At 37.3% G+C, this 27728-nt stretch overlaps 2 protein-coding genes across 4 annotated transcripts; both read right to left on the bottom strand.

Moving 5' to 3' along the window:
* Window positions 1-1498: 1498 nt before the first annotated feature.
* LOC103696302 (APO protein 4, mitochondrial) lies at window positions 1499-16504 on the bottom strand. Of its 3 annotated transcripts, none has more exons than XM_039116532.1 (4): window positions 16295-16504; window positions 15647-15787; window positions 10700-10958; window positions 1499-2739 (listed from the first exon to the last, which is right to left on the bottom strand). In XM_039116532.1, exons 2-4 carry the CDS (start codon window positions 15675-15677, stop codon window positions 2019-2021), a joined length of 1011 nt encoding a protein of 336 aa, XP_038972460.1. In that variant the 5' UTR covers window positions 15678-15787; window positions 16295-16504; the 3' UTR covers window positions 1499-2018. The 3 variants fall into 3 exon arrangements, with proteins under 3 accessions (XP_038972460.1, XP_008776098.1, XP_008776099.1); XM_008777876.3 differs by having other exon boundaries at window positions 15647-15722; window positions 16295-16493; XM_008777877.3 differs by lacking the exon at window positions 15647-15787 and having other exon boundaries at window positions 16295-16485.
* Window positions 16505-23578: 7074 nt separating this feature from the next.
* LOC103696301 (polyubiquitin-like) lies at window positions 23579-27063 on the bottom strand. The gene has a single exon (XM_008777874.4). The coding sequence runs from the start codon at window positions 26380-26382 to the stop codon at window positions 25321-25323; it is 1062 nt and encodes a 353-aa protein (XP_008776096.1). The 5' UTR covers window positions 26383-27063; the 3' UTR covers window positions 23579-25320.
* Window positions 27064-27728: the final 665 nt, after the last annotated feature.

The following is a 27728-nucleotide window of genomic DNA, read 5'->3' as shown; positions in this document are numbered from 1 at the left end:
TTCGACAAGGACCACAATTTTGCTGATGTATCAAAGTAAGCATTCAACATGATGCCCTAATCTTATATTCTTCAATTGTACATTTCTCCATATTTATTAGTGTTTTTGCTTATTATATAATGCGCAGTATTGTATTGGTGCCATTGACAGAACACATGTTTGTGTGGTGGTATTTGTGAATAAGCAAATTGCATACATAGGGAGGAGATTTATCGCATATGGAATATTATGGTTGTATATGAGTTTGATATGTGTTTTATATTTATATTGGCTGGGTGGGAAAGTATTGCTCATGATACATTTATATTCATTGAAGCTTTGTGAAGACCAGAATTAAATTTTCTACAGTGTAACAAATTTAAATTCTATTACAAACTTTATGAGTGAAATGAATAATTCTTTATTTGACATGGATTATTCATTCTTTGGAGTAGATAAATATTATATCGTTGATTCGGGATATCTGAACATGAAAGAGTGTTTGGGATCATATAAAGGAGAAAGGTCTTATGTTCCTCAATTTAGATGTGGCATTCAATCAATACAAGGTCCAAATGAGGTATTCAATCAATCTCATGCATCACTCTGAAATATTATAAGGCATACATTTGGATTTTGAAAAAATAGAGGGGCTATACTTAGCCGAATGTCTACATATAAGCTGGATAACCAAACAAAAATTATTATTGCTAGCATGGCAATCTATAAATATATCAGAAAGCATGAAAGCATGATTAAGAGTTTGATGAGGATGATAATAATGATGACTATATGCCATTTATTGTGGACGATATTAGCCATGAGAATATTATACAAAAACCTTTATCAAACATTATGGCACAAGATAATAGTTTCATGGCTCATGATAGTATATATGATGTTTTAATATATAAATAGGTATATGAGTATGTTAGTGTAACCTTTTTTTTTTTTTTGGATGAAACGTGCTTAATAATTATTTAATTTAATTTATTTTATTTTTTCACATTAGCTATTTGCTAAAAATTATGTCATGTAATTCCTTGTTTGCCATCTATCTAAACAATTTTTAGAATTATTTTAGGCATTTGTTCTTTTTAATCTTTTGTCATTTAAAGGCATAGCAAAACTACTTTTACAACTTTAGAACCGCTTTTGAATCTTAACGGTCAATCGCTTTTATAGCAAAAAAACTACTTTGACCTGTAACAACTTTTGACTTAAACGCGACTTTTGCCAAAACTGCTTTTTGACCAAAACCTACAGCATTTAGAGATTTTGACATAAATTATAAGCAACACCATAGCTGTATCTAATTATTGTGAATATTTTCCAACAACATTGAGAAATATTAATTGCATGTGGATCATCCCCCGCCAGAACAATAGCATATACCAAAATCTACATTCTAGAAGGGGATCTTATTGACTTTCACATCATCATATGAACTTCTGGCACACCAAAAACTAAACATGAAACCACGAGTACATCAAGAAAAGGGCAAAGTCCAGAAAGTTTCTTGGGGAAACAAAAAAACTGTTGATTTGTTTTTAATCGGAAAAACATAAAGCAGCATAAATGTTTCTCAAAGCAATAAGTAATTTTTTTTCCCTTCATGCTCTTTCAACATATCAATGATACATCTCTCTAACGGATACACTAGACAGCAAAACTTACAATGTCAATGAATCCCGGATTTAGCCTATTCAGCTCTCTTGCTAACTATTTGAAAAAAGTCCAATGGTCATTAACATTTTCAATCAAACCCAATCCTACACCCTCCGGTAGACAGTTTCTCTTGCCCAATGATAACATTGAGTGAACTTCCTGCACTATGATTTCCAGATCATTCTTGAAAGTTTAAACATCTATACAGCAATGACAAATTGCCTAAAGATGCTTTCTTGGCCCCTTGGACGAGACTCTCCATATATATTCAAAGTTCTCCATATTTTTCGTTCTGCAAGACTGCATCAAATGCATGGTACGCAAGTTCCAACTTTGAAGTAAGTTTTCAACCAATCAACCTCTTCTATAGCTCAATTGGCTGTTAGTCCATGCACCTTCATCATACAAAAGTATTTAGATGGCACTCTTGCACCTGCCTGCATGCAAAGCTCCACAACAGCTGGTGCATGCCCATAAAAACCACGCCCACCGTCCACAAGAACAGGTGGATCATGAGGCCGCCGGTGCCACACCATAGTTGGAGGCATGAGGTCATCTACCTCTGCCTTCTTCCACATATGGGACCCCCTCCAGCTCTCAAATTTAAAAACACCACAAAGCCTAGCCTTGTGCCCTGACGGCCCAACATGAACTTCCGAACAGTGCTCGCAGACTTTTGCTGGGTATACCAGCAACAGCTTCTGCACTCCAATTCTGAGCCTTTCCCAGGCGTCCAAAGTTCTCTGAGCTACCAAACTCAGCTCTTCTGATGATCCAGAGAATGTCACACCGTCATCACCTTTGCTAGAATTTGATACTGGGATATGGTTATACAGAGCATCGTCAGACACATCGGCACCTGCTTGATAGCATAGCTCAACAACAGCAGGGACACGATCAAAATCAAATCTCTGGTCATGCTTTATGATGCTCTGGAACATGTTTTGGAGGTGGAAGGCCTCCACCGGGGCAAGGATGTCATTTAAGTGGCCATCAACCCAACGGTGTGGACGGTCTTTGATAATGCGCTTGTAGCCATAGCAAGAATTGATTTGATGCCCCGTGTCACCAATATACACTTCAGGACAATACCTGTAAGAAAATCATTATCAAAATGAACAATTGAGCATAATAGCGATACAATTCTATAAAAGCATAAAGAGACAAATATAATGAATATACATGGTGTTTTGTGGACATACCACCTTATCTAATTTATTTAAGGGGAAATGGTTTGAACATTAAGGTGACATGCTTTGAGTCCTCAGATGATATGGAGAAGATTTTATGAGGTTTCTGAGTACATCAGTCCTATCATGAGATAGCAGTCAAACCATCAGCCATAAGACAGACCATAGGAAGGTTCAATCTTCAGAAACTTGCACATGCTATAACCCAACATGTGAAAAATGGCCAAGAAAACAAAGAATCAACATTGAAGTTCAACTACCTCTTCAAGTCATTTCTAACAAGGGCAAAAAGAACATAGGTTTATGTTGGCAGAATGTGTAGATATTTGTTTACCATGTCCATAGGTTCTTCTCACAAATATGAAATGCCTACAATTAAGGAACACAATTGATGCTAAACTACCAACAGGGATGTTTTCTTCAATGGGTGCAATTTCATCATCTGCATTACTATTTATCAAAGTTTGTTTCATTCATAGCATTCAGGGCATGCCTCCTTCCATTTTAACAAATATTTTCACAAATACTAGCCCATGTAGTTTATGCTTGGATGCTCTTGCAACATCTTGGTCACCATTAATAAAGCTGATTAAAATTAATGCACCTACACACTGATAAGCAAACAGTAGATGTTGCTAATTATGAGTATCACAAAAAAATGCCAGAATAAACAAAGGCATAACTTTCAACATCATATCAAAGTCTCCAAAGGAGCAAAGGGTTGTTTAGAATCTCTTCAAACAACATAGTAAGGATTCACGATAAACCCTCAAAAGTATGGGCGCCCAATTAGTCAGTAACCATTTTGTCATTGAAACAAACAAGAGAAGGGCTAACAAGTATAGGAGAAGGAATTAAACAAAGCATACCTAGATAATAGCATTAAGAATCCGAAGGTCGCTATGAACTTAGGATAAGGCATGAAAGTGAAAAAATTGTATGAATTTGTCGAATGGTTTATGATCCCCATTTGGCTGACCTTAATTCTGAAATGCCAGCATTGTTTCAAGAAACATACATTGCAGAGCTCATATGGAGTGAAGACTACCATGAAACAAACAATGTGGTCTGGTGGAGGATTCATTATCTCTATTGGACTGAATCCAAATCGTAAGGGCCTGTTTGGATGCAAGGATATGAGCTTATATAACCTATTTCTAAACAGATTGTTCTATTTATAGTAACATTCCATTTTTAGATGTGAAATTGCCTTTAAGATTCTTTACATCAGAGAACATGGCAATCCCAAAATAACCTCTTATTCATGGATAGTACGTATCACCTAAAAGGTGATTTATCTCATCCTGGTCATAACTTATTCTCCCAACAGAACAACCAAAACCTATTGGCCCTCTTCACCAACCTAGACCTAACCTTGTCATAAAATGCATTTAAGATACTTTTCTACCTCCAGCAGCCTTGTTGCCTGACAGAAGAACATATATAACCCTCTCTGCCTCCCAATGACACCACTCCCACCCCATTCCCTTCCATCTTTCTCTCGTCTCCTCCCATTTTCTCCGCTTTCCACCTCAGGCAGTGGTCCACATAACCACAGCCCAGAAGAGTTTCTCAATCCTCTCTACCTCAATCTATCTTGTCTCTCCGTCCTGTTATGTGGTTCAGTTCAGGCTGTGGCGCTTTGGGCCTGACAAGTCCCAGGTGTCCAGTGGCAACAAATTCTCTCACAACATCCTCAAATCAGAGCGCTCTTCCACTACAAATCCTTGGGCCTAAGTCAAGGAACACAAATGAGCCATCAAACTTCTATATTCCTCGTGTCATAGTCTTTGCTAGATTGTCTTTGAAAAGATTTTTCTCCAATGTTTCAGTTCATGCCTTGATGATTCTGATCACATTGACCATTTTTTCCTAATGTAAATCGAATGGATGCTTTTCAAATCTCAATTGAGTTTTGGTGTATCCTTTTCTCCCATCATGTTTGCTATATTGATTATATTGTTTGAGTAATCAGAAGTATAGTTGGGTATAACTGTTGAATTGGATGACAAGGGTAGGTACATATGGGAAGACTTTTATAACATTAGCTTTATCATATGAATCAGTCGGGCAGTAAAAGCAGTTCTTACATATAATATGAATTGGGAATATGAGGATATCAATTTGAAGCTTGTAAGACTACAAAGGATGGCGATTGTAATGATATATTTTTGCTACCTTAGGTTCTAATCTAGTAAGAGATAATGCAAGTGAAAAAATGATCTCTTTTAGTGACAACATCTGTAATGGAAAAGGGTAGGAAACGAGCATTAGTAGGAGACGAGCACTAGCGTGATCAAATCAACAACTCCATGAACTGAAAGTTTCAGTAATGTTGATAGAAATATGTCCAGCTGGACAATGAAGACAGGTATCATCATCAGAAACACTGTTTATTCCATCAATCATTGGCTACTTGTTTAAAAATTTCCAAATAATAACCAGTGTATTTGGATTTCAAATAGAAAGTGTCATATGGACAATGCATAATGGTCATAGTAATTTTTGTCTTTACTGTGCAAAAAGTTGTTGTTTTGGTTGGGATCTGTCAGTGTGTGTATGTTGTTTTAACTTATAGATTATGTCCTGTTAGTTCCAAGGTGGCCTTCAACGAAAGGGTGGCTGCATGTTTTGGAGGTATAGGTTGGTTGTTTCATATTCTAGGTAGCTGTTATTGATTAGTAAAGCGCAGTCTTATTCTTTTCCTGCATTCCTTGTGCAACAGTCCACATCAAAATGTTAATCTAATTTGTGCTTATGAATTCTCGTTTTTTGTCTAGGTTAATGGAATGTAATGAAGTGCTTACAACTAATATAGCATCAGGAGATACAACCCGACAATCCTTTTCCTTTTGCTATAGAAGTCACTAGGATGCTGTGCTTAAGTTCTTGTAAAGTAAGACATGCATGGTCATCCTTGTGTCAACAATCAAACTTATATAATAAGCATCTTACGTAAGTCTTGCACCAGGTCTCTGATACTACACACAGGAATGGTTTGAAATTCAGAACCAAGAAACAAATAACTTAGTGCTGAAGGGAGAAAATGGGCGATAAATTGAAGGAATTTGGAGTATCATTTATTGCTTAATTTGCTGGACATTAAGGTTATTAGATGGGAATTCCAATCTAAAGTTAAATGCAAAAAAAAAGGATGGATGAGATAATTGGATTAGCTGTCATGATGAGAGAATATGTACTGAATAATCCAAGGTTGGAAGTCTCCACAGAGTCAGATTGGTTGCTTCTGTCGTTTAGGTTATCATCTTCTATCAGAACTTTCCTTTTTCCCTTTTCTTTTCCTGAAGAAGAGTGCACTATCATAAGTAAACATGACACTATTACTGGGCATTCAAGAGAGACTTGCTAATTTTCTCTCTTTGTTATTGTTCATAAAGTTAGGGAGTATGTGTTGAATAATCTACACCACAATATCTGCATTTTTTGCAAATTTTAGAATTATACAAGTTTCCTATGATTTTGGGTAACCACAGGATTTCAGACCAGTGTGGTATAGGTTGCTTGAAACTTTGTAGTAAGGGCAATGGGTCAGGTAGGATCAGGTTCGAGTCAGTTCATGTAAGAACAACATACAAAACCTTCACCCATACATAACCCCTCTCAAGATCTCTTGACCCATATTCACCAATGGGTCAATTTGGGTCACCCATTGGACTGTAGTCTAATCTATTTTTGTAAGACTTGATCCTTAATGAACCTAAGCTAACCTATCAAACTCAATATCTACAATTCTTACTAGCTAATTCTCAAAAATGATTTAAACAATTATTATCAAGAAAAAGACCAATAACTCAACAAGCTCTTATCCAGCATCATAAATCAACCCAACCTAAACTATTTTGACCAAGTGATTTTTACCCTCATGACCCAAGTCGGGTAAAAGCAGTGATTCCTGAACCGACTTGAATCAAACGGTTTGGCCTGTATCGATCCAAAATGACTCCAAATCAGTACGGCTCAGTTAGTTGGGTGGGTTCGGTTATAAAGGCCCTTCCCTACCCCTCCGTTCGCTTATAAAACCACCACCAGTTTGCTTATTAAACACCATAGAGCGCTTGTGATGGTTTGACCACCCCCCCCCCCCATGATTTGATCCCTCTCAGATGCCGGGCACTACTCAAGTTCCTCCTGTCGGTATGTTCCTCCCTTCCTCCCTCACTCGAGCTCTACTAGGGTTAGGGTTTAGCCCTCAGCCCTTCCCCTCCCTCTCTCTCTCTCTCACTTCACTAGGGTTAAGGTTAGGGTTTAGCCTTCGGCCATCCCCCTTTTCCTCTCTCCCTCCCTCTCTCTCTTCCTCTCTCCTCCTCCCTTTTCTTGTTTTCAATAAACCTTAGAACGGCCACTAGTATAATCTTTGGTACTGGTTTGGCAAACCTTAGGTCAAAGCTTTGACCCATACCCAACCCATTTAAAGTTCACCTCACCCATATCGATCCTAGCTAAATGACTCTCAACCTAAACCCGACCCAAATAGGATCAAAAGCCGGGATGGATTTCTCGAGTCGGATCATTTTTTGTCCCCCCTACTTTCTAATGTCGGTTCCCTAGCACGGTGGTCATGCAATTAGTATTCTTTGAAGATACTTATTGCTTCTCTTTCTAAAGGAAAAAAGCAGTGTTTGCCGAACCAGACCGAACCGTCCAATTCAACCCGTACCAAGCCAACCTGGTGCCACTGGGTCGGTTCATCCATATTTTTCAGAATAGGCTTCGAATCGGCTGGAACTGGTCTGGAACCGGCCCAGAACCAGTCCTAAACCACACGGACTCAATGCGAACAAGCTGGTTCCATGCGGACTCGATGCGAACTAGAGTTCGCATCAAGTCAAACGGGTTCCGAACCGGTCTCCCTCCCCTCTCTCTTCTTTTGCTTTTAAAGAAAGTTTGGGAAGGCCTGAGAAGTTTCTTAGGCCTTCCTAATGTATCCGAAGAACCCCGCCAACCAAAAACATGTCGATTCAGCACGACTGAAGGAGAATCTAACCCAAAGTCATGATTACCAAAATCCAATTGTTGCTTTCCATTCTCATAAAAAAAAATTGCTTACATTTTTTGTAGCAATTTAGTTTTAGATCTCAAACCTTAATAAACTAGGTTTGTCTTAGTAGTCATAACTTTTTGCCTAGCAACCAAAGGTTCTGGATTCAAATCTTGGATGGTGCATCACTAGGTATTATGACCTAGGTGATTATCATGCTGGTGGGCTTCTCGAAAAGAAGATCTTAAACCTTGAAACATAGACTGACTTATTGTTGCCAACACCCAATGACATGGTGGTCATGATCAGCGGACATCACATTTGCTAACATGACAATGAACTGCCACCTATCTTATGATATATCAATTAACTAGAACCATTAAATTAGTACCTTCTATTTACTTGAGCATTCTACGAAACATTTCTTGCTACCTGACTGATACAACAAAGATCCAAATCAAGATCCGCCGCACCGACTGTACTGATATACTGGTAGAGACCGGTACCAGTCAGAACGGTACCGAACCGGCCAACCGTGGACCAAAAAAAACAGCGCAACGCACGCGCGCACCCACGTTAAATTCCACAGAGTGGCATTAAATGGCCCATGTGAGCTGCCCTGCGTGAGCGCCGGGAACTGCGCACGCTGCCCCGCGAGGCCGCAATTCCCAGCACGGGGAAACGCGCGCAGTGCGGATACCGTGCGCGGACCTTATTTTTTTCTTCTCTTCCTTCTCGAACCTTCTCTCCTTTCTTCTCTCTTCTCCACTCTTTCGTCGTCGTCGTCGGGGTGCTCGAGAGGGGGTCGGCCCAAGGCTAGGTGCGAACTGCGAACCGGTACTCTTCTTCTCTTCTTCTCCTCTTTCTCTTCTTCTTCCTCTTCTTTCTTCCTCTTTCTTCCTCTTCTTTCCTCTTCTTCTTCCCTCCCGGTGCGAACCGTTTTCAAAGGCTATACCGTACCGGTGACAGGCAGTACCAGTATAGTACGGGCTGAACTGGCCCGTACTGAACCGGCCAGTACAGGCCGGTTCAGCAAACCCTGATCCAAATTTATCAAAGCCAACAAGCTGCCCAACTGACCATTTGCTCCAATTGTTGTGGCACCCCAGTTTTGAGAGGGCTAAAACCGAGTCTTTGTGAAGGTTTTTGCTGATTAAAAACTTGCTCTCCACTGCAAGTGCGCGCGCGCGAGAGAGAGAGAGAGAGAGAGAGAGAGAGAGATATGCAAGAGATTCCGTACTCTGTGTTGTTGGTTAAGAGACACAACGGTTGTTCAAGGGCTCTCTAAGGGGATGAACTGGATTTACATTGTCTTTCAACAAGGAAGGAAGAGGTTGTAGTGTTGGAAATCTGTTGCAATATTCATTAAAGAAGAAATCTATCAAACACAAGCAACCTCTCTAGAGTTTAGACTCTAGACTCTCTAAGCTCACTCAGGCTTCAATCTTTTTCATGTCCTGAATTCGATAAACTATAGCATGTTTGCTATTCTTTGTTTAAAATTTTGACATAAAACAACCATCATAGAACATGATTCTTGTCCAGACATAAAAACAGAAGTAGATGATGCCCCTAATTTGCCACATAGCTACTGGATTTCTTGTTAGATTATCTAATCCCCATGGACATAAAAGCAAAGTGACTCAAGACCGAACCATACTACGCTATATCAGTGGCTGATACCAAACCTTGGCTGAAATCCCAGCCAAGATGAATACCTTAGTAATGTGTATAACCTGTGAATAATGGGTCTCTTATGAAAAGAAATCAGAAATTAGTTTGGATTGGGACATGCTCCGTTAGCTGAATGAAGAAGTTCAATTTTTTTTGTGCATGGAGATTTCTAGGGAATTTTTTTGAAAGGAATTACGTTTAGAGAGATCTGCAAGGAAATTCTACAACTGATAGTGTGTTAGAATCACATATAACATGTCACTATATATGATGAGAGAGTTCGAGATGGGATAAATTCTTGCATATGTATGAGTTAAGAGGCCAATCTATCGCCCAGGCAGTAGCCTAGGTGCCTACACAACAGCCTGTAATAACTATGTGCTCAATCATTTAGATTAGAACCACTCATAGCTCATACAGATGGCTCAATCAATTGTAGATCTTCCTAGCTGATAAGTTACATACATGTTCAAAAAAAAAAAAAAGGAGTCATGAGAAAGACATGATTGAGACACAAATATTAAATGCTGCAATTCTGTCTTAGGAATTGGTTTTTGAAGCTTTCATCTGTTTCAATGCACTATTAACTCAATTTAGTTTCTCATAGTTCAAATTAATGCACTAACAGTAATTTAATGTACACACTTCTTTTGTTTGCTTTCTTTCTATTTTCTTTTTTTTCGGTGGTAGGGTGTTCTGCCCAATATGATGTATGGCTCGAGGGATTTTGCAGCTTCTTGATTATTATTTCAGTAACTAAAATGTAATCTTCTAATCACAATAAAGCACAAATTATGATCTTCTTTGTAATTTGTTTTTCCCCAACCTCCCCTAAGTAAATCCTGGCTCCACCAGTGCCAATGAACATCGCTAAAATCTCAACCAACTCCTGAAAATTAATGAAAATCAATCTTCAATATTGGTTTGATCAATGCAGTGTTCACTTGGACGGTTACCCATAGACCTAGTTGATCCATCTATAATTCATGTGAAACCTAGTTGGCATGTCCATAACCTTCGATCTTAATTTTTCTAAATATTCACAATGTAATTTTGCATATCAGATTATGAAAAATGTAGGTAAAACAGATTAGGAATTTGAGAATCGAGCAGTGTATTCGAATTTGAAATTTAAAACCAACCAACAGAAGAATGAAGATGACATGGAAAACAATAATATGTTGCTTACTTGCATGACTTGATCGCAATTACTTGGAGGAGAGCAGAAACACCTTTTGTTAAAAGTTCTCTGGCCTTAAGGACTTCATTTGCCACAGGAATCATGCTTTTCACAGGATAATCTTTAGCCCTGTTTTGAATTCTCTTGAGAATCATAGGCCGAAGTTTTTTCCAATCTACTTTAGAACTGTAATATCTCGAATGCATGGGAGAACAGCTTAAATCTACCCAGATGCTATGCTGAACTTTCAGCCTGAAAGCCATGAGACCTGAACCACAGTAGTTTGAAAACTAGAAAGTTAGAGCCTGCATATATTGGTCTGGAAAAGAATGAATTAAGTCACAAGTTGAATAGGATTTCTTCCACACATAACCATGTAAAAGTAGCTTATTAGTATTTATTCTTTGAAGTTTTAAGGAATAAAAACCCAATAAACTTCAAGGAATAAATACCCAATAAGTTTGAATCTGGCCCTAAATAATTGGGAAAAGGCTAGATGATCGTGTCGTTCCATGAAGCTTGAAAAGGCTGCATATACCTTCCAAAAATTCATTTTTTTTTCAGTAATACCCCTACAATCCCCTGCCCCCGCTGCCTAGTTATTAAGAAATGGCAATAACCCTTCTGCATAAACACTTCAAACTTTGGAAAGTCACATCTCAATTTAATGGAAGTTTATTATCACTATATGAAAAAAATATGACTATCGTGCTCAGCACCAGCCAAGGTACGTAGAACCGATCGAACCGGTACTGGTCCCCACCGGTACCGGTTTGGTACCAGTTCGGTACCGGCTGGAACCCGTACCGAACCGGCCAACTGCAAAAAAAAAAAAAAATGCGACGTGTGCGTCCGCGTATTAGCCACAGAGTGGCATTAAATGCCCACACGGTGCCGCGTGGGCTCGCGCTCATGCGCGGTGCCACGTGGGCTCGTGCCCTGCGCGTGGAATCGTGTGCGAGCGCGAGCGGAGTTTTTCTTCTTTTTTTTCCCTTCCCTTCTTCCTCCTTCCCAAACTCTCTTCCTCTCCTTTCTTCCCCTCTCTCCTCCTCTCTTCTCCTCTCTTTCCCCCTTGTCCCGCGAGTAAAGAAGGGGCCAGAACCACGAGCAAGACCGGTGATCCTCGTTGGCCTGAGGGAGGAGATTGGCCCGAGACCCAGGCTTCTTCTCTTCTTCTTCTTCTCCTCTTCGTCTTCAGCTTCCTCTTCTTCTTCCTCTTCTTTCTTCCTCTTCTTCCCTCTTCTTCCTCTTCTTCTTCCCCGATGCTGGTACCGGGCTTGTACCGGTTCGCACCGGTACGGGCAAGGAGCCGTTCGGTTCCAATCCTAAAGAGGTCGGAACCGAATTTTATGATTGTACCGCACTGATGCTAGGCTCGGAACTGAATTCTATGGTTGTACCGTACCGATGCTATCTAGTACCAGTGCTGGCTAGTACCGGTACGGTACAGCCTGAACCGGTCGGTTCCGACCGGTTTAGCAGACCCTGGCACCAGCATATTTTTATCTTGCTCTCACTTGCACGTTGCACCCACCTCCACCTTTAAGGTTCGTTTGGTTCGCGGGAAGCATTTTTCCTCCTAGGAATATGATTTCTGGAATGCAAATTTTTAGGAAAAGGATGCATGAAAAAGTACTTTTGGTATGTTTGATTGACCATGGAAAAGTAACAGATTTTCAGAGTACTTATGCTTGGTTGACAATCCACTTTTCTGAAAAAATTATGTATAATTTCTATTATACCTTTAATAAAAATTAGGTCTTTAATGCCTCTTTAATGCTGAAGGGCCTTTTTGAAAAAAAATAAAAATGAAGTGATATCCAGATCATGGAAAAGTAACTTTTCTATAATTCTCATAGAAAAGACTTCCATAAAATGTGGAAATCATATTCCTATGGAAATACAACTTTTTCGTCTCTCTCTTTTGAAAACTCCAACCAAACGAGAGGCATCTCATTACTTTTCCGTTGACCACACTTTTTTTCCTTCTTTTTCCGCGAACCAAACGAGCTCTTAGTATCTACATCCTCTCTCCCCTCCACCTCCTCTAAATCAACATAATAGCAGCTCCATTCTGGATCCTACCTTGTAGTACCACCTTGCAACAAGGTCAATGTACATCATCCCACTCCAACGCCATCCCTTTGTACACAATCCTGTCAATTCTCCATTCCTTGTGCCAACCTAGCATCAATCATGTCGGTACAGGCCCCATGCTAATCCGTACCAACTCAAACCAACCGGTATCAACCCGAACTGACCCGTGTTGATCGATATTGGCCCAAACTAAGGTCGTATTCTACCGTACAGACCCATACCGACTTGTACTACTCGGTTTCTGCCAGTACTGTGATAAAAAGTAAGAAAAAGAGGTCTCAATATAGGATGCATATCATACCATACCAACTATATTGTACTCGACTAGTAACACACCGATATCGTACCCGATACTGAGATTGTGGACCTTGATAAGTTAAAACAGGTGTATCTTCAAAAATTTCATTAGTCCGCAACCATTTAGTGAACATTGTTTTTCTATATTTCTTCTTTGCGTCATGGATAACAATTTTGATTTTCATGACAAGTATAACTATGTTCATGCACAGGAGATGAACAACCAATCGCTCAACTATTGATTCTCCGAAATGTATATCTAGTTGAAATAATCTCCACACCGATTTATATGCTGACAAATAGTTATAATCTAAATATGTTTTTATTTCATCAATTTCTTCATACTGTTCTTCTCCAATATTATTGTTGATTACCATATTCTCTATTATAACAACTCTTGTTCTATTAGAGCTTTTACTCGCATGTTTAAATAAATATTTAATTTTTTTTTATTTGTTGCACCATTCGATATTAATACGTGCTGGGCACCACACAACCAAATCTAAGTTATGAGGAACAACAAATCTATTATCAAACTCAATATATTTTTGGTAGCCTAACATCTATTGTTTCTTCTTTTGTAAATAGCAAAGCCATTTTCATCGATTGTAGTTTCATTCTGAAATTTCTTTGGAAAATATTCTGAGCAATGTCCTTTAATACATGGCGATATGGGATTCATTGATCCACATAGACCATGCATCATAAATTTTGTAACACATATTATCCCATAGGCTCATTTTTTTCATTTGGTCCTGCACAATTATAGAATCTACATCTATTGTTGTTGGACTCTTATATTCTTGATGTAACCAAATTAATATACGGTAAACTGCATTTTTGAAGCTCTATTTTTGTATAAAGCTATAAACATAAAAAAAATGCTAAATGTATTAGAGAACATTTGTGTCAAGATCATTAAATAAGTACTTAGAATATAATAATCAAAAGAAATGGAATTACACCTACAATAGTTTTCTTAAAATGTTTCTTTTGTGATATCCAGTATCAATTCTTCAAACTTCATTTTAAAAATTCTGCTAACAGTATCAAATCTATCTTCCAGTTTTTGACCAGGTATGAGGTTTAGTGCATATTGAATTTCTAGCCATTAGGCATTACAGGTAAACGTGATAAATAAATCTGGATGTCCCCACTATCTACAAATAATAATGGCATCTTGATAATTCTGAATCATATACCTGAGACTTCTAGTAAAATTTGACGGCAATATAATTTTTTTACCCATTGTATTACCATTAATATCACCTCTTACATCTGCATCTTTAATACCATTATAAATTTCAGATCTAAAATCCTTCTGATATAATTAAGCCTTTTGTCTTCAATACATGAAAAAGAATTAGCTATATACCGTTGGAATAAAGGCCCTCCTCTTATTAATGTTTTACCCTTATTCATTTTGCAATATATAAGTATAGAATTCTCTCATTGTAACATATTGCTTGATAGGAGAATGCTTTTTAGAGTTTTTTTTGTATTTGATGTCAATTCTAAAGCCATCTTCACCGGTGAATATTAAAAATATATAGGATACAAAAATCCCTCTTAGGGAACAAAACACGATTTAAGAGGCTTGTCTCCTACAGCCCTTAGAAAATAGAGACAAGGATCTTTCAGGAAGACTATACATGCATTCGTGATTCATGATGCAGCTAAAAAATTTACCCAACTAAAGACGACTTAATATGCCAAAAAATTTAGAATAGTCTTGCACATTATGTTCATTATAAATAGGCACACTTGTTTACATGTGTAGATAGATGCACCTGCAATGTAAAGATAATTTTTTGTTCTTCAATAAATTTCTAGCATTGCAAAGCAAACAAGGCAGCAGCTGACTTAATATAACCCTGATGATCTTGTTGATGAATACTGCATTAGCCCACAAAGCCCGATGCTCTGATAATCCAAAAGACAATTTTAAAGGAATAACCACTTGGGGTTATTATATAAACAACCTAAACAATGAACTCACTTCCTCCAGTTTACACCCTTGCACCTACGTTTCTTGTTACACATGGCTTTCATAATATGTAGGTAAATATTGCTATTTTCCTTAATAAAAAATGATACTGAAAAAACAATTGACTGAAATGTATATTTGAAGAGAAAACAAGGTGTTGGGAAAGAAAAAGAACAGCAAATGGTTTACAGTACACCCACCTTACAGTAACACGCATGTCCCAACTCATATGACCGTTAAAATTTTGAATAGCCAAAAGTTGCAACTTACAGTGTCTTATCAGGAACAATTTTTCAGTTGACTTTAGTGATCCTCCATGTTTGATTTTGATGCCAAAACTAAAATAAAAAAAATGTTCATTCGATCATAATACTTTTTTAAGTCATGGCCGGATGGTTAAGGTTGGCTAGATAACTAGTTTAATATCAGCACTGATATGTATGACTATAAGAACGAAATAAGACATGGATCGTACAATTTTTTCATACAGAGAGATAGAAGTTCAAGTTAAAAAATCAGAATCCGATACTCCCAAGTCCATACAAATAAACAAGAGGTTGAGGGAAAGAGCTTACCCTTCACCCAGAGAAAGGCACTGCCATTCATGGATTCCGTAGACAGAAACGCGCTGAGGGAAATGTTGGTTTTGCCCTGATACAGCAGGAGACAAATGCAAAGTTCCAACTTCGATGCAAGATCAATAAAAGCCCTAAACCCTAAACAAAGGTGAAAATTTAAAATAGGGAAGGGAGAAAACCAAAACCCTATCTGACCCTCTCTACTCAACCCTTAAACCCTAAACAAAGGTGGAAATTTAAAATAGGAGAGGGGGAAAACCTAAACCCTATCTGACCCTCCCTACTCAAGAATCACATATGCTATTAGGGATCTTGCAAGGAAAAGGCTCCAATCTTGATGCCTGAGGGCATTAGAAAACAAGCCTCTTGATATGATTTGAGGCCTACAACGAATTATACGTGGTCTTGAAAAACCCAAGCAAACCGACAATCGAATGCTTGGATACAATAATCACCGGATTCTAAAGAAAAATTAACAAAATTGGCCCACAGCGCTTTGAGCACACCTCATTACCTGAAGAGAAAGAAGCCCTGATCCGATCGTTCAACAAAAGAAACAAAACTTTCTAGGGCTCTTCCTGATGTCGAGTACCGACATCGAGAAAGAGAGGCGGGGGCAGAGAGGGGAGACAAGGGGGGAAATACCTGAACTCGCTCTGAATCGGGGGGAGACGACGCTGCGGCGATGCCCGAAAGGAGAGAAAAACGGCCACTTTTCCCGTTCTCGCTCGCTCCTTCTCTTCCCCTCGCTGTCTCTTCCTCGGTCGCTCCGCTCGCCTCTCTCCCCTCGCGAACAGATCAGGGAGGGTTTGTTCTGCCGCTGGAGTGCGAACAATGCGAAGGAGGCTGCGCCCGCGTTGCCGCCTTATATACCGAAGAGGCGTAAGTTGTATTCTGTTTTTCCGTTCGATTTCGATCCAACGGTTCAGGAGGCCGTCGGTGTTGATCCTGGTGGCTTCGCCGCCAGTGAGCGGTGGGTTAAAGGAATTTCTTGTTGCCACATTTTATACAAAGGCATCCCATCTCATTATTACTATAATACTCTAACTGTATAAATATAAACTCAAGGGACCATTTAACTCCATCATAAAATTTAGCTCTTATGTAACCATTTTCACAAAATCAGTAGTACATCTAATTACGATCAAATAACATAGTTCCTCTAAAAATCAAGTGACAATCAAGAAGAAAGTGAAAAAGAGCTTATATATAAAATAATATGGACAGAAATCAATATCTGCTTTCTATATTTGCTCCCTGTATTTGCTTTCTGGTTCTTGCTATCAACGGCTCCCATAAGCTTCAATTTTGGATCGCAGGTATACTTTCATAAAAGATCTCATGGCGAAGTTTACGGAATTTGATGGAGCTCAGTTGGATGTGCAGACAAGAAAATCAGGGCGATTGTATGTGATTACGTTATGAAGGAAGATAAAGAACTTATCCTATGGCTGACGCTATGAGATTTGGGAATGAGAAGAAGGGATTTGGGTTTTCTTGAGAGCAATTGGGATTTGGGCTATCGAAGAGATTTGGACGGGGCGGCGGGCACACTTAGTTTCATTTTAGATTGCCCTCTTTTTATCTCTTTTTTAATTTATAATTACTCAAAAATAATATTTTTAATATTTTTGGAATTAAAAATTAAATTTGATGACGGAAATTTCTGTTAATAACCCGTCACTGCCAAAAATAATCTTTTAAAAATTTATAAATACTTGGGTTACGATTTTTGTGACGGCTGAATTTGTCACCGTCTGGTTGCAATTTCGGTTACCAGTTTTGTGACAGATATCCCGTCACTACAATGGTCACTAAGTTTGGCGCCCATCCTACCCGCGTATTCTGTGAACGGTCTGTCACTAATTTGTCACTAAGTTCACACCACGATGACCAAATTTCTGTCTGTCACTAATCCATCATAAATAGTGACTGATAACAGTCTGTTATTAGTTTTCCGTCACTATACACTTGTTTTGATCAAATAGAAACAATAATATCATTATTGCACTATAATTATTATTGCATATCTATGAAGCTAGGGTGTAAGTCATTGATACATTTCAATCCCTCTATTTTATGCTCGACAATAATATCATGGTGTCAATCATCCTAACCTAAATCACCAATAATCAATCCTGCTATTTCATGACATGATGGAGCATTATATTGTGAATTGTCTTCTTGACATCATTCCAACAATCTTATTCTTATTAGTAAGAATTTAGATTGCTCAAATTGATCTGCAGCCATTCTAAAAGCTCTAACAATTTGATTTTTACAATCAAACATTTTTATTAAACCTTACACAATTTCTGAATCTTTACTTGATGGATCAGCATATGAATGTAATGCTTTCGTTCTATTGCTAACCTTGTTTGCAGTATCATATATATATTGTTGAGCAAATCTAGGTCTTTTTCCATCAACTAGTAAAAGCAAACCCATTCTGCGATGCTTTTGACCATTGATCTGGAACACATATAGACTTGGTTAGTATTGATCTTATTATCAATTTTGCCACCTATCAATGTAAATGCAAATATCGAATTATATGTCCTAATATTTTTTCAAAATTTTGAAGCTCTTTTTCCACCATTATAATCCAACAAATTATCCAAAAAAAGTTGGTGTCTACTTGAGCAACGACAAATCTACCCTTCCTTCTCCACAACATAGAGTAAATATATGTGTGCTTGTGTTGCGTGATTTACGTACATATTCTTCATACCAGAATATAGCTCCACAATATTGGCATTATTGTTAGGGTAATCCAAAATTTAACAGCTCCCTACAATTTCCTATAAAAAAAATGAAGAATCATTTTTTCCACCAAAATTTGCAAAAATATCATGTGAGAAAAAAAATTATATCATAAAACATCTTACTCATATTTTTATGCATTTTTTGAGTAGCTTTTGTTGAGCAAACGACCGTCCACCAGTTAATCTTGCATGAAAAATTGAATCTTGCCGAACTACATTTTTTTGATACAGATAATTTTGAATATAAACAAATATCATAAGATATGTAAATATAATATTTAACTTTTGAAAAGAATATGCATTCATCAATTACAGCTGTGTGATCTTTTCCCAAAAAAACATCATCAATATCCATTCCCAAAGTATTTTCCTCTAAGATAGTCCTTGGAGCATTTCAAACTCTACTTATTGATGATAGTTGATCGCTTTCAGTTTGAATTATTGTAAAATGTCTCCAGCTTTCTGACCTCTCATATGTAATATTATTTATGTTTCCTTCATTGTCAACGACAAAATGCAAACGTTCATTAGTAAAGCTTTGGTTTCCGGCAATGCTACAGAAGTTATCTTTTTTTCCCCCCAATATTTGAGCTCTTTGTTCAGCGATAATATTCATCCTTGTGATTCTATTCTTCCTAGCTGCTTCTATGGGATCCATCCTATTTTTTCCGTAAATAGCAAAGAAACTGTGCATTAAGAAGAAGGTGGAAATCAAGATTTAAATGTAAGATGAAGGACCTAGAAAAGGCAAATTTTTTATTTTCTATTCCACATTAGATGTACAACAAGGTTCCCTTTACATATATTTATACACATACACACAGACATGCGCGCACACACATACACATATATATACATACGTGTATGCACATGCTATGTATATATACAATAATTTTTTTCTTTCCCAATACTTACTCTAAAATTTATCCATTAGATGACTTAGCCTCTAAGTGGAAGATTTTCTTATATCATGTGACCTCCTCCTGCAGCTCATCGAACTTGGTCATTAATTTTTCGTACCTTTCGAGTAATACTGCCCTCAATTACCTCACCTCAACCTCAAGGTCTGTATGAGCATCATACATTCTTTCATATAAACATTTAAAATATTCTTTGTCTAGAAAAGTTGAAATTCTTAATTTTGAAATTAAACTTTTGCTTCAATTTTTCAATATCATAGCATCTTCATCCGATATAGTTTCATTGCTGCCCGAACATCCCCAAACTCTAATAACCTCAGATAGATCATCTCGCTCACAAATAACAATGTCCACAAAAGATCCAATAAAAGCATTGTCTCTCAATTCAATACAAAAGATCGTTGATGGAAGCGATAATTTACGGACAAGTTCCTCCAAGATATATAACATCAGGAGAAATTTTTATTAAATCCATATCTAAAATTAAAGTTAACAAAGAAACCAAATATCCTAAATAACAAAGTTTACGACAAAAAAATATTAAACAATTAATCTCAATGAATTCTGCTCGATTTTCAAATAATAGAATTTAGCATTCAATTATACAAACAAACAGTTCTGAATGTATGTAACCGTTACAAAGGAATACATATATTAAAAAATAGTATAATAAGTATGAATCAACTATAAAAATATAAAGAATTTTATAATTTGTATACAACATATGTATATTAAGATATAAGAAAAATGAATGATGCATATATGGAAGCATATAAGAAAAGTGTTTGGACAACAGAATCAACAATCATTTTTTCCAATCAATCTATATATAAATAAATATAGGAAAAATAATATCTGGCAAAATTTTTCTTTAAGCATTAGTCTAAGCGGATGAGTCAGTATATTATACAAATGCAGGGATACATTCAAGGTGTTAAAAGCATAAGAAAAATTTTATGCTACAAGTTTTTTTTCTATTTTTTTTTTAAAATTGTGAGCTTAGGAAATTTGTCAAAACCTTTTTTCTCTCATAAAATAGATGGTATTGCTGGTTGCTTTTTTTTTATTTTAGGCCAGAGTCATGTTGCTCGACCATAGGGACGACATAGTGGAAAAGGTGCATTATCCAAAAATAGAAAAATAATTGGTCATTTCTTTGTAATCTAAATAAGGAATATGGGTAGTAATAATATTCTCTAAGGCTTGAAAAATTTTAGAGTAATTCTTGATTTTTTTTGGCAGAATGGTTGTTCGAGTTACTCCTAACTTTGAATTATTCATTAGCTTTAATATTTAGTTACAAATTATTTTTTACGGTCCAAATAACCTTATGAGTTATAACAGCAGGCGTTTCCTTTTTTCTTTAAAAAAAAGGAATGTGGCATCAGGTGACGATCAACGCATGCACATACCTGTGCGAAATAGGGAACTATGCCCTCTTTGGCTTTTAGAGAGTTCCATTGGGACCAAAGGCCATAGAAACCCTACTATTCGCAACTTTTTGTAGAAGGCCTACAGAAATTCACCAAAAAGGAAAAAAAAACAAGGGCACCGGCCTTCTCTCTCCTCTTTGAGTTTTTTGCATGAATATTCTTCTAAATATCAAATTTTACATAAATACCTTCTCAAAATTGATATTTACATGTATACCATCGTAAAACACTTTTTTTTGCTATTCTACTTTTTTTGTCTTTGTTTTTGTATATATACTCACACAATCTAAGGTCGTTAAAAAATTAATGGTTTCAAATTAAAATGACTAAAATATTCTTAATGGGTAGAAAATGCAAAAAAAAATATTTATAAGGGATGGAAGATAAAAAAAGTAATTTCAAAATTTTATTTTATTTTTAATTAAAATAAATACGGTTTTTATTAACGGTGTTAGAAGAACCGTTATATTAGGAGTATTTGTGCAAAAGTAATATTTTATGAGGTACATAAATAAATATAAATTTCAAGAGGGTATTTACGCAAATTTAATTTTTTTTAAAAAAATTATAAAAAAAATCCTCCTCTTACGGTAGTTCTACCTAGCACATCCAACATTTTCTTCCCTCCTTTCCTCACAACAATAGTCCTAGGGACCAAAGGATGGATGTTGGGCCACTTGATCTTCTGGTATCATCACCACAATGGGACCTCATTTTCATGAGATCCATTCATCGCAAACCATCCTCCTCATCTCCTCTCCTAAAGTTTTCTTTTTTTTTTTCTTGTTTATTTCTCTCTAATTTATAGCAGAATGGTCCTCTCTAAGTTCTTTGTAGATTTCTCCTCTCTCCACATCCCTTCCTTTTCCTCTCCTTTTTTTTTTTTTCCCCTTTCTGTTTTTCATCTTTATACCTTTTCGGAACCTTCGTCTATTTAATAAAAATGGTTAGCCAAAAAAATATTTTGTTTCATGATTGAAGGGGAAATCACTGTTTTTTTTTTTTAAAAAAAAGAATAGCTATATTGTTTCCTTTCGAAATCTTTGTCCCTACTTTCTTTTCATTTTTTTCTCTATGAATATCTAGATCGAAATGGCTAGATCATCTACCAGCTTCAGCTCCTTCTCTGTTTTTATTTTTTTATTTTCAACATTAAACATGATGCAGAGGTCTTTCCAATTTTCGTGAGAAATTCAGTAGGGGGAGAGAAAAGGTTGAAATAGTGGACGAGCGTTCACACATAACCTCTTGATGAATATTATTATGCTGACATTCTCATAATGGAGTGGTAGAAATGCCCATCATCTTTTGTTATGTAAAATAATTAGCTTCTTTCAATATCCCTATTTTTTGCACATGTTTCCCTCATGACATGCTAAAATGTGTAAGTCCAAAAATGTTTTGGTACACAAGCAACAGGATCATCAATGCAATTCCAATCTACAGAAACTTACCTTGAATTTGTTATCATTAAACATGATGCAGAGGTCTTTCCAATTTTCTTGAGAAATTCAAGAGGAGCAAAGGCTGAAGCAGTGGACGAATGCTCACACACAACCTCTTGATGAATTTGTTGGGTTACCATCCTTTATGCAACATGACACATGACATAGTGAGACTTGTGTGACTTGCAAAAAGTGGGGTATACGGGTTTGGTTGAACATGAAGCCACTGAGCTAGCATTAGTTGGGATCGAGGAACTTTTCATGTGCACTAGAGTGTGCGCCCAAAGATCTTTTGTAAGGAAGGTGGATATTCATTTTCCTTCCATAGGAAAGAAACTGAACAAGGTTAAGCTCAAGAAATACAGAAACTTCAGCTCAACCTGCCCTCCTATGGTTGTGCTGTCTCTTCGTCTGCTGTTTAGCTCAACATGTTCCATTTTCTTATTCACATCTCAATCACCGTATCTTCAGTCTTCAGATAAATCCTGCTCGTATCTGACCTAGATTAATAATCTATTGCTTGCCATGAAGATTCAAGAGTCCAAGAGATATAAGGTTCGTGCGACACCTAGGCCATGGCCATGGCCCCGGCCCAAACTCCTGGGGGAGCGATTCCCTTGTTCTCCCGCTCCCTTCGTGCCCTAACCCCTCCATCATCGCGAATGCATCACTCTCCGCCGCTCTCGCCTCTCCCGCTCATCTCCCTCCTTCCACCGTGCCCCAACCCTCTCTTCCTCACCGTGCAACCCCAGTTCCCATTCCACCATCTCCATACCTTCACATCCCTTCTTCCTTTTCTCTCGCCTCGTGCTCTCTCTCTTTCGCGTATTCCCGGACTCCTCCCGACACCTTCACACCATTCCGTCGCCTCTTCCTTCTCCTTCACTGCTCCATCTCTCCCTCGCGCTCTCTCCCTATCCCCTATGTGTCTTCCTTCCCGCGAGCACCACCCATCTCCTCCCTTTCGCATCTTTCCTTCTTCCACTAGCCTTCACCACCACCTCTTATGCTGTTCTTCTCCTCCATTGTCTCTCTCTTCTCTCTATCTCGTTTTCCCACCATGGTGTGTGCGCGTGTGGTAGGAAAAGGGCAATGATTTTTTCTCATCCACGCCTCATTCACTCTCTCTGAGCCGGCCCCAAAGTGGTCTTTACTGTGCCACCCCTCGTCTCCCAACCTGTGATACAAGGAAAGGTTAGTCGCTCAATTTCTCGTTATAATGATAATTAGTGTAAAAAAAACTAGAATTTTAGAATGTTTGAAAATTTTGGAGAGAGTTTTGAAATGTTGAGAATTTTTAGGTCCCGAGGAACTCCAGAGAGGTGCTTAGATTGTCGGATGGTTGGTATCTATGAGGTAAGTAACATCCGCACTTTATATTAATTAATCAATATGAATTGAAAATTATCTTGTCATTCAAGATAGTATAAATTATTATGATAAATTCAAAATTAATCATGCATGAAATCTCTATAAAGATAGATAATTAATTGATGATTGTAGTTCTATTAATTAAATTGCATGGTGATACTTGTTATGTTGGATCAGGCATGTAAGATCTCGAATATTGCATGTCTGATTGTATACTTCAAAACAGTTTTTTTAAAAAAGGAAGGAAATGCTTAAGTTATATATATTTATATGCATCACCTGATTGTATGATGATCCCCACCATGGGGGTGATCATAATGATACCCTGCCATAGGGATATAGTGTGGCGACCCTGCCATGGGGGTGATCATGATGATCCTTATCACGGAGGACATCGTGGTAACCTTGCCACAGGGATAATCATGGTGATACCTGAGTTGTAGCGGTATAAATGCACTGTAGTCAAGGCTGTAGAGCTAAAAGGATTAGATACCTATGTTCAAGTATATAATATGAATATGATTATGATATGAGATATGTATTGGACTTTGATATGATGTATTGATTCTTTATGTCGATATTATTGAAAAAATGGCATGTAATGTTGGTATGAGGATATCATTGATCGTAAATGCTATAAACATTAATTGTAATTGTGATGGTGATGGTGGTGGTGGTGGTGGTGGTGGTGGTGGTGGTGGTGGTAACTGTTGCATAATGGACTAAATTCTCCATTCTCCAAGATATTTTGTTTTTTTCTTATTAGTATAACCACCTCTCTTTGTTTAGTTTTTCCGGTTTGAAAGTTACAAAGAATCACAAAAAAAAGAACTAGAAAAAAGGAAAAGAAAATCCAAGATAATTACTCCATTGTCTAGTCTAGCCATCCTATTCTGAGAGAAACAAGAGAACCAATCAGACAGGAACCATAGCCTTCCTTGCTTCACTGACATGCTTTGCGCCTGTTCAATGCTAGGAAAAGACTTAAATAGTTGTTAGACGAGTCATGCTACCCCTTTTTACCTTGTTTAGCTAGTTTAGTGCGTAACAACATTGAGTCTATTGGGATGGGTTTTTCAAGGCTTCCCATGACTCTGTCCAACTATTTAAGTCTTCATAACAACATCATATCTAGTTGTTGGATGGAGAATAGACTAACTTGTGACCAAGAATTGTTCTAAACAGAGGATCAACTACAGGAAAAGGATTAAGATATCTATAATTCTTCCTCTACTTCAACATATTGTATGTTCCCTCTAGTATCACTCATCTCTTCAGTAGAACTTTCTTTCTCAGCTTCCTCTCTTTGCCAAATAGGCTCTCACGTGCCACAATGTTGAATGAGTTCCAACTGTTTCATCACTAAGTATGAAAAACATCTCCAACTTCAAGACGAAATGTTGAACAAAAGTTCCAACCATTTCGTCACTAATCCTGAAAAACATCACCAGTGTTGTGCTTCACCCAATTGGAATCAAACATAAATTATCAACAGTTGATGTCATAATTAATTATTAAACTATTCAGATAAAACCCAACACTGCTTCTCTAAAAGATCTTTTGATCACAACTGAGAATCATAATAATATTTTAACAAAAATGAAGATCAAATTGAAATCATAATCTGTTCTCAACCACCAGAGATTTAATTGGTGTTTTTTACTAAATCCCAAGCAGGCTTACAATTAATTCTGAAATGCGCAGTATTAAAAAAAAAAAAAACAAAACAAATGAACATCATGATCCACCGGTCACACTCCCATTAAAAATTTCAATGGTATCACCTGGCTGTACATTATGCCAATGGAAGGTTCGATTATCATCCATAACATTCTGCTTGTACATGAAGAAGTATCCTTCACTAGGCAGATGAAATTGTAGATGAGCTTGCAATCTCTGCAACTCCTTCCTCAGCTCGCTTACATTATCCGATGCACTCACTTCAACTGGTATCTTCTTTGTCCTGCATTTCGGCATCACCAGCAGCTTCAGTTTCTTGGATGTAGAGGTTGTTGGTCCTGGCAGAAATGGTCTTGTAACTACATTCACTTCAGACTGTTCAGTAGCTCCATAGTCAGCCAATGCTTGATTGTCTTGCAACTCGATGGTACCATAACCCGACAGATATGGCCTTGTAACTACATTCACTTCAGACTGTTCGGTAACTCCATGGTCAGCCAATGCTCGATTGTGTTGCAACTCGATGGTAACATAACCGGGCAGAAATGGCTTTATAACTACATTCACTTCAGACTGTTCAGTAACTCTATAGTCAGCCAATGCTCGATAGTATTGTAACTTGATGGTATCATAATCCGGCAGAAATGGATTTGTAACTACATTCACTTCAGACTGTTCGGTAACTCCATAGTCAGCCAATGCTCGATTATCTTGCAACTCGATGGTACCATAAAACAATGCAAATTGATTTTCTGGTATGCCTTCAAACTCCTGAATTCTCTCCTTCAACCTGCTAACAGCGTCCATTACATTGACTTCCAACAACAGTTGCCTCTCTGAAATTGGAATCTTGACAATGACATGGACCCGGCCGGCTCTCACTTGACTTCCGTCATCAGGCTCGGCGACGATCAATTTCAGTCGAGAACCTTGAAGAATTTTGTAGTGCTCGGTGTCGCGATCGTCAATCAGTTCCTCACCTATGAAGACCAGCTTCTGGCTCGAGACTGGGTAGCCTTCATACCTGTGGATCTTCTCCTTGATCTCGAGCACAGTGTCAAAAAAGCCAATCTCTATGGTGAAGTGCCTTCCTCTGGATGTCTCGAAGATCACGTCCATGTACTCCTGCAACAGTTTTTATGGTTAATACTGTTTATACTGGTATTATTGGGAACGATTTAAAGACTGAAAAATCTAGCATGAGAATGAAGTGCAAAATCGCAGAGCTCATCGCTGGCCTGGTGTCTTTTAGTTAAGCTCTTTTCGTGACGATAATCCCTGAGAAAGGGAACGACTCCACGCTTCTCTCTAGCTCTCGCTAAAACAGGTGGGAAACGGCTAACTAAATGCAGGCGTTTTCTTTGGGTCCAAGGTTTGGTTTGATTGGAAGCGGCGGGTCGTGCATGAGTTATTTAAACCACATTACTGTATTTGCCTATTTTCTTCTCTGACTAGGAGTGGGGTGTGATGGTGATGAGAAACTTGTAGTGTCGTATAAAACATGATCTGTTGCCTATTCTATTCCATACGGTTTTGAAAATAGTGTGGTTTGATAGTAGATGGATAATTCTCTATTTCATAGAAAAAAACTTTATTTTATAACAAGTATCAACATGATAACAGCAATCAATGAGTTGTTTCAAAAAAATGTGCACACAACTAATCTCGATCCTCTCTTTTTCATCCAAATCCCATATTTAATTTGATCTTTATAGTGTTCCAAGTTCCTCGTATCTTTATCCTAACTACTCTTGCTATCTCACAAACTCATAGCAAAATCTGATAATTATTTTTTTATTATTTTTGTTTTAGAAATTTATAAGAATGATTAGAAGAAATCCCTTTTAAAATCATATCAACTAATCTAGGTCCTTTCTCTGAAATCCCATATCTCCTTTCCTCCCTCTCTATCTCGATTTCAAAGTTGAATATCTAATTTTATATTTATTTTTAAATTTTATATTAACAATCCTTTATAAGACCTATCAAGTTTGCATCCTCTATAATTTTTCTTAAAATAAAATATTTAAATTGTGAATTTTATTGAAAATAAAATAAGTTTATTTTACCTCTGCAGCTCTAGTGCCTATTTATTAGTTTGAAAACAATGTTAGGTTTTGTTTATATATTTTCTACTTGACCTGCAACCAATCTGATCTATATATTGGCCGTGGCTAAAATAGGTCAATATTAGATGACCCCTATGAATCTAACCCAATTCAACTCAATCCAAATATCCATAAGTTTACATATCTAAACCTCCGTCATTAACGTAGTTGCCAAGTTACCTTATTTAGATTGATATGTTAGGTACTTGTCTATTATTTTTTAGGTTGAAGGTTAGGTCAAGAAAAAACCATGTTGTCATTAACAACACCAGCGGTAGATGTAAAAGTAACATTTTCTTTTAAAGTTCTTTTTGTTCATGCCATTATTAGTTATTCTTCAACATGTATAACACATAG

This window comes from Phoenix dactylifera, unplaced genomic scaffold, assembly GCF_009389715.1.
Source record: "Phoenix dactylifera cultivar Barhee BC4 unplaced genomic scaffold, palm_55x_up_171113_PBpolish2nd_filt_p 000100F, whole genome shotgun sequence".
Taxonomy (NCBI): domain Eukaryota; kingdom Viridiplantae; phylum Streptophyta; class Magnoliopsida; order Arecales; family Arecaceae; genus Phoenix; species Phoenix dactylifera.
This window is presented reverse-complemented; position numbering and strand designations above follow the sequence as displayed.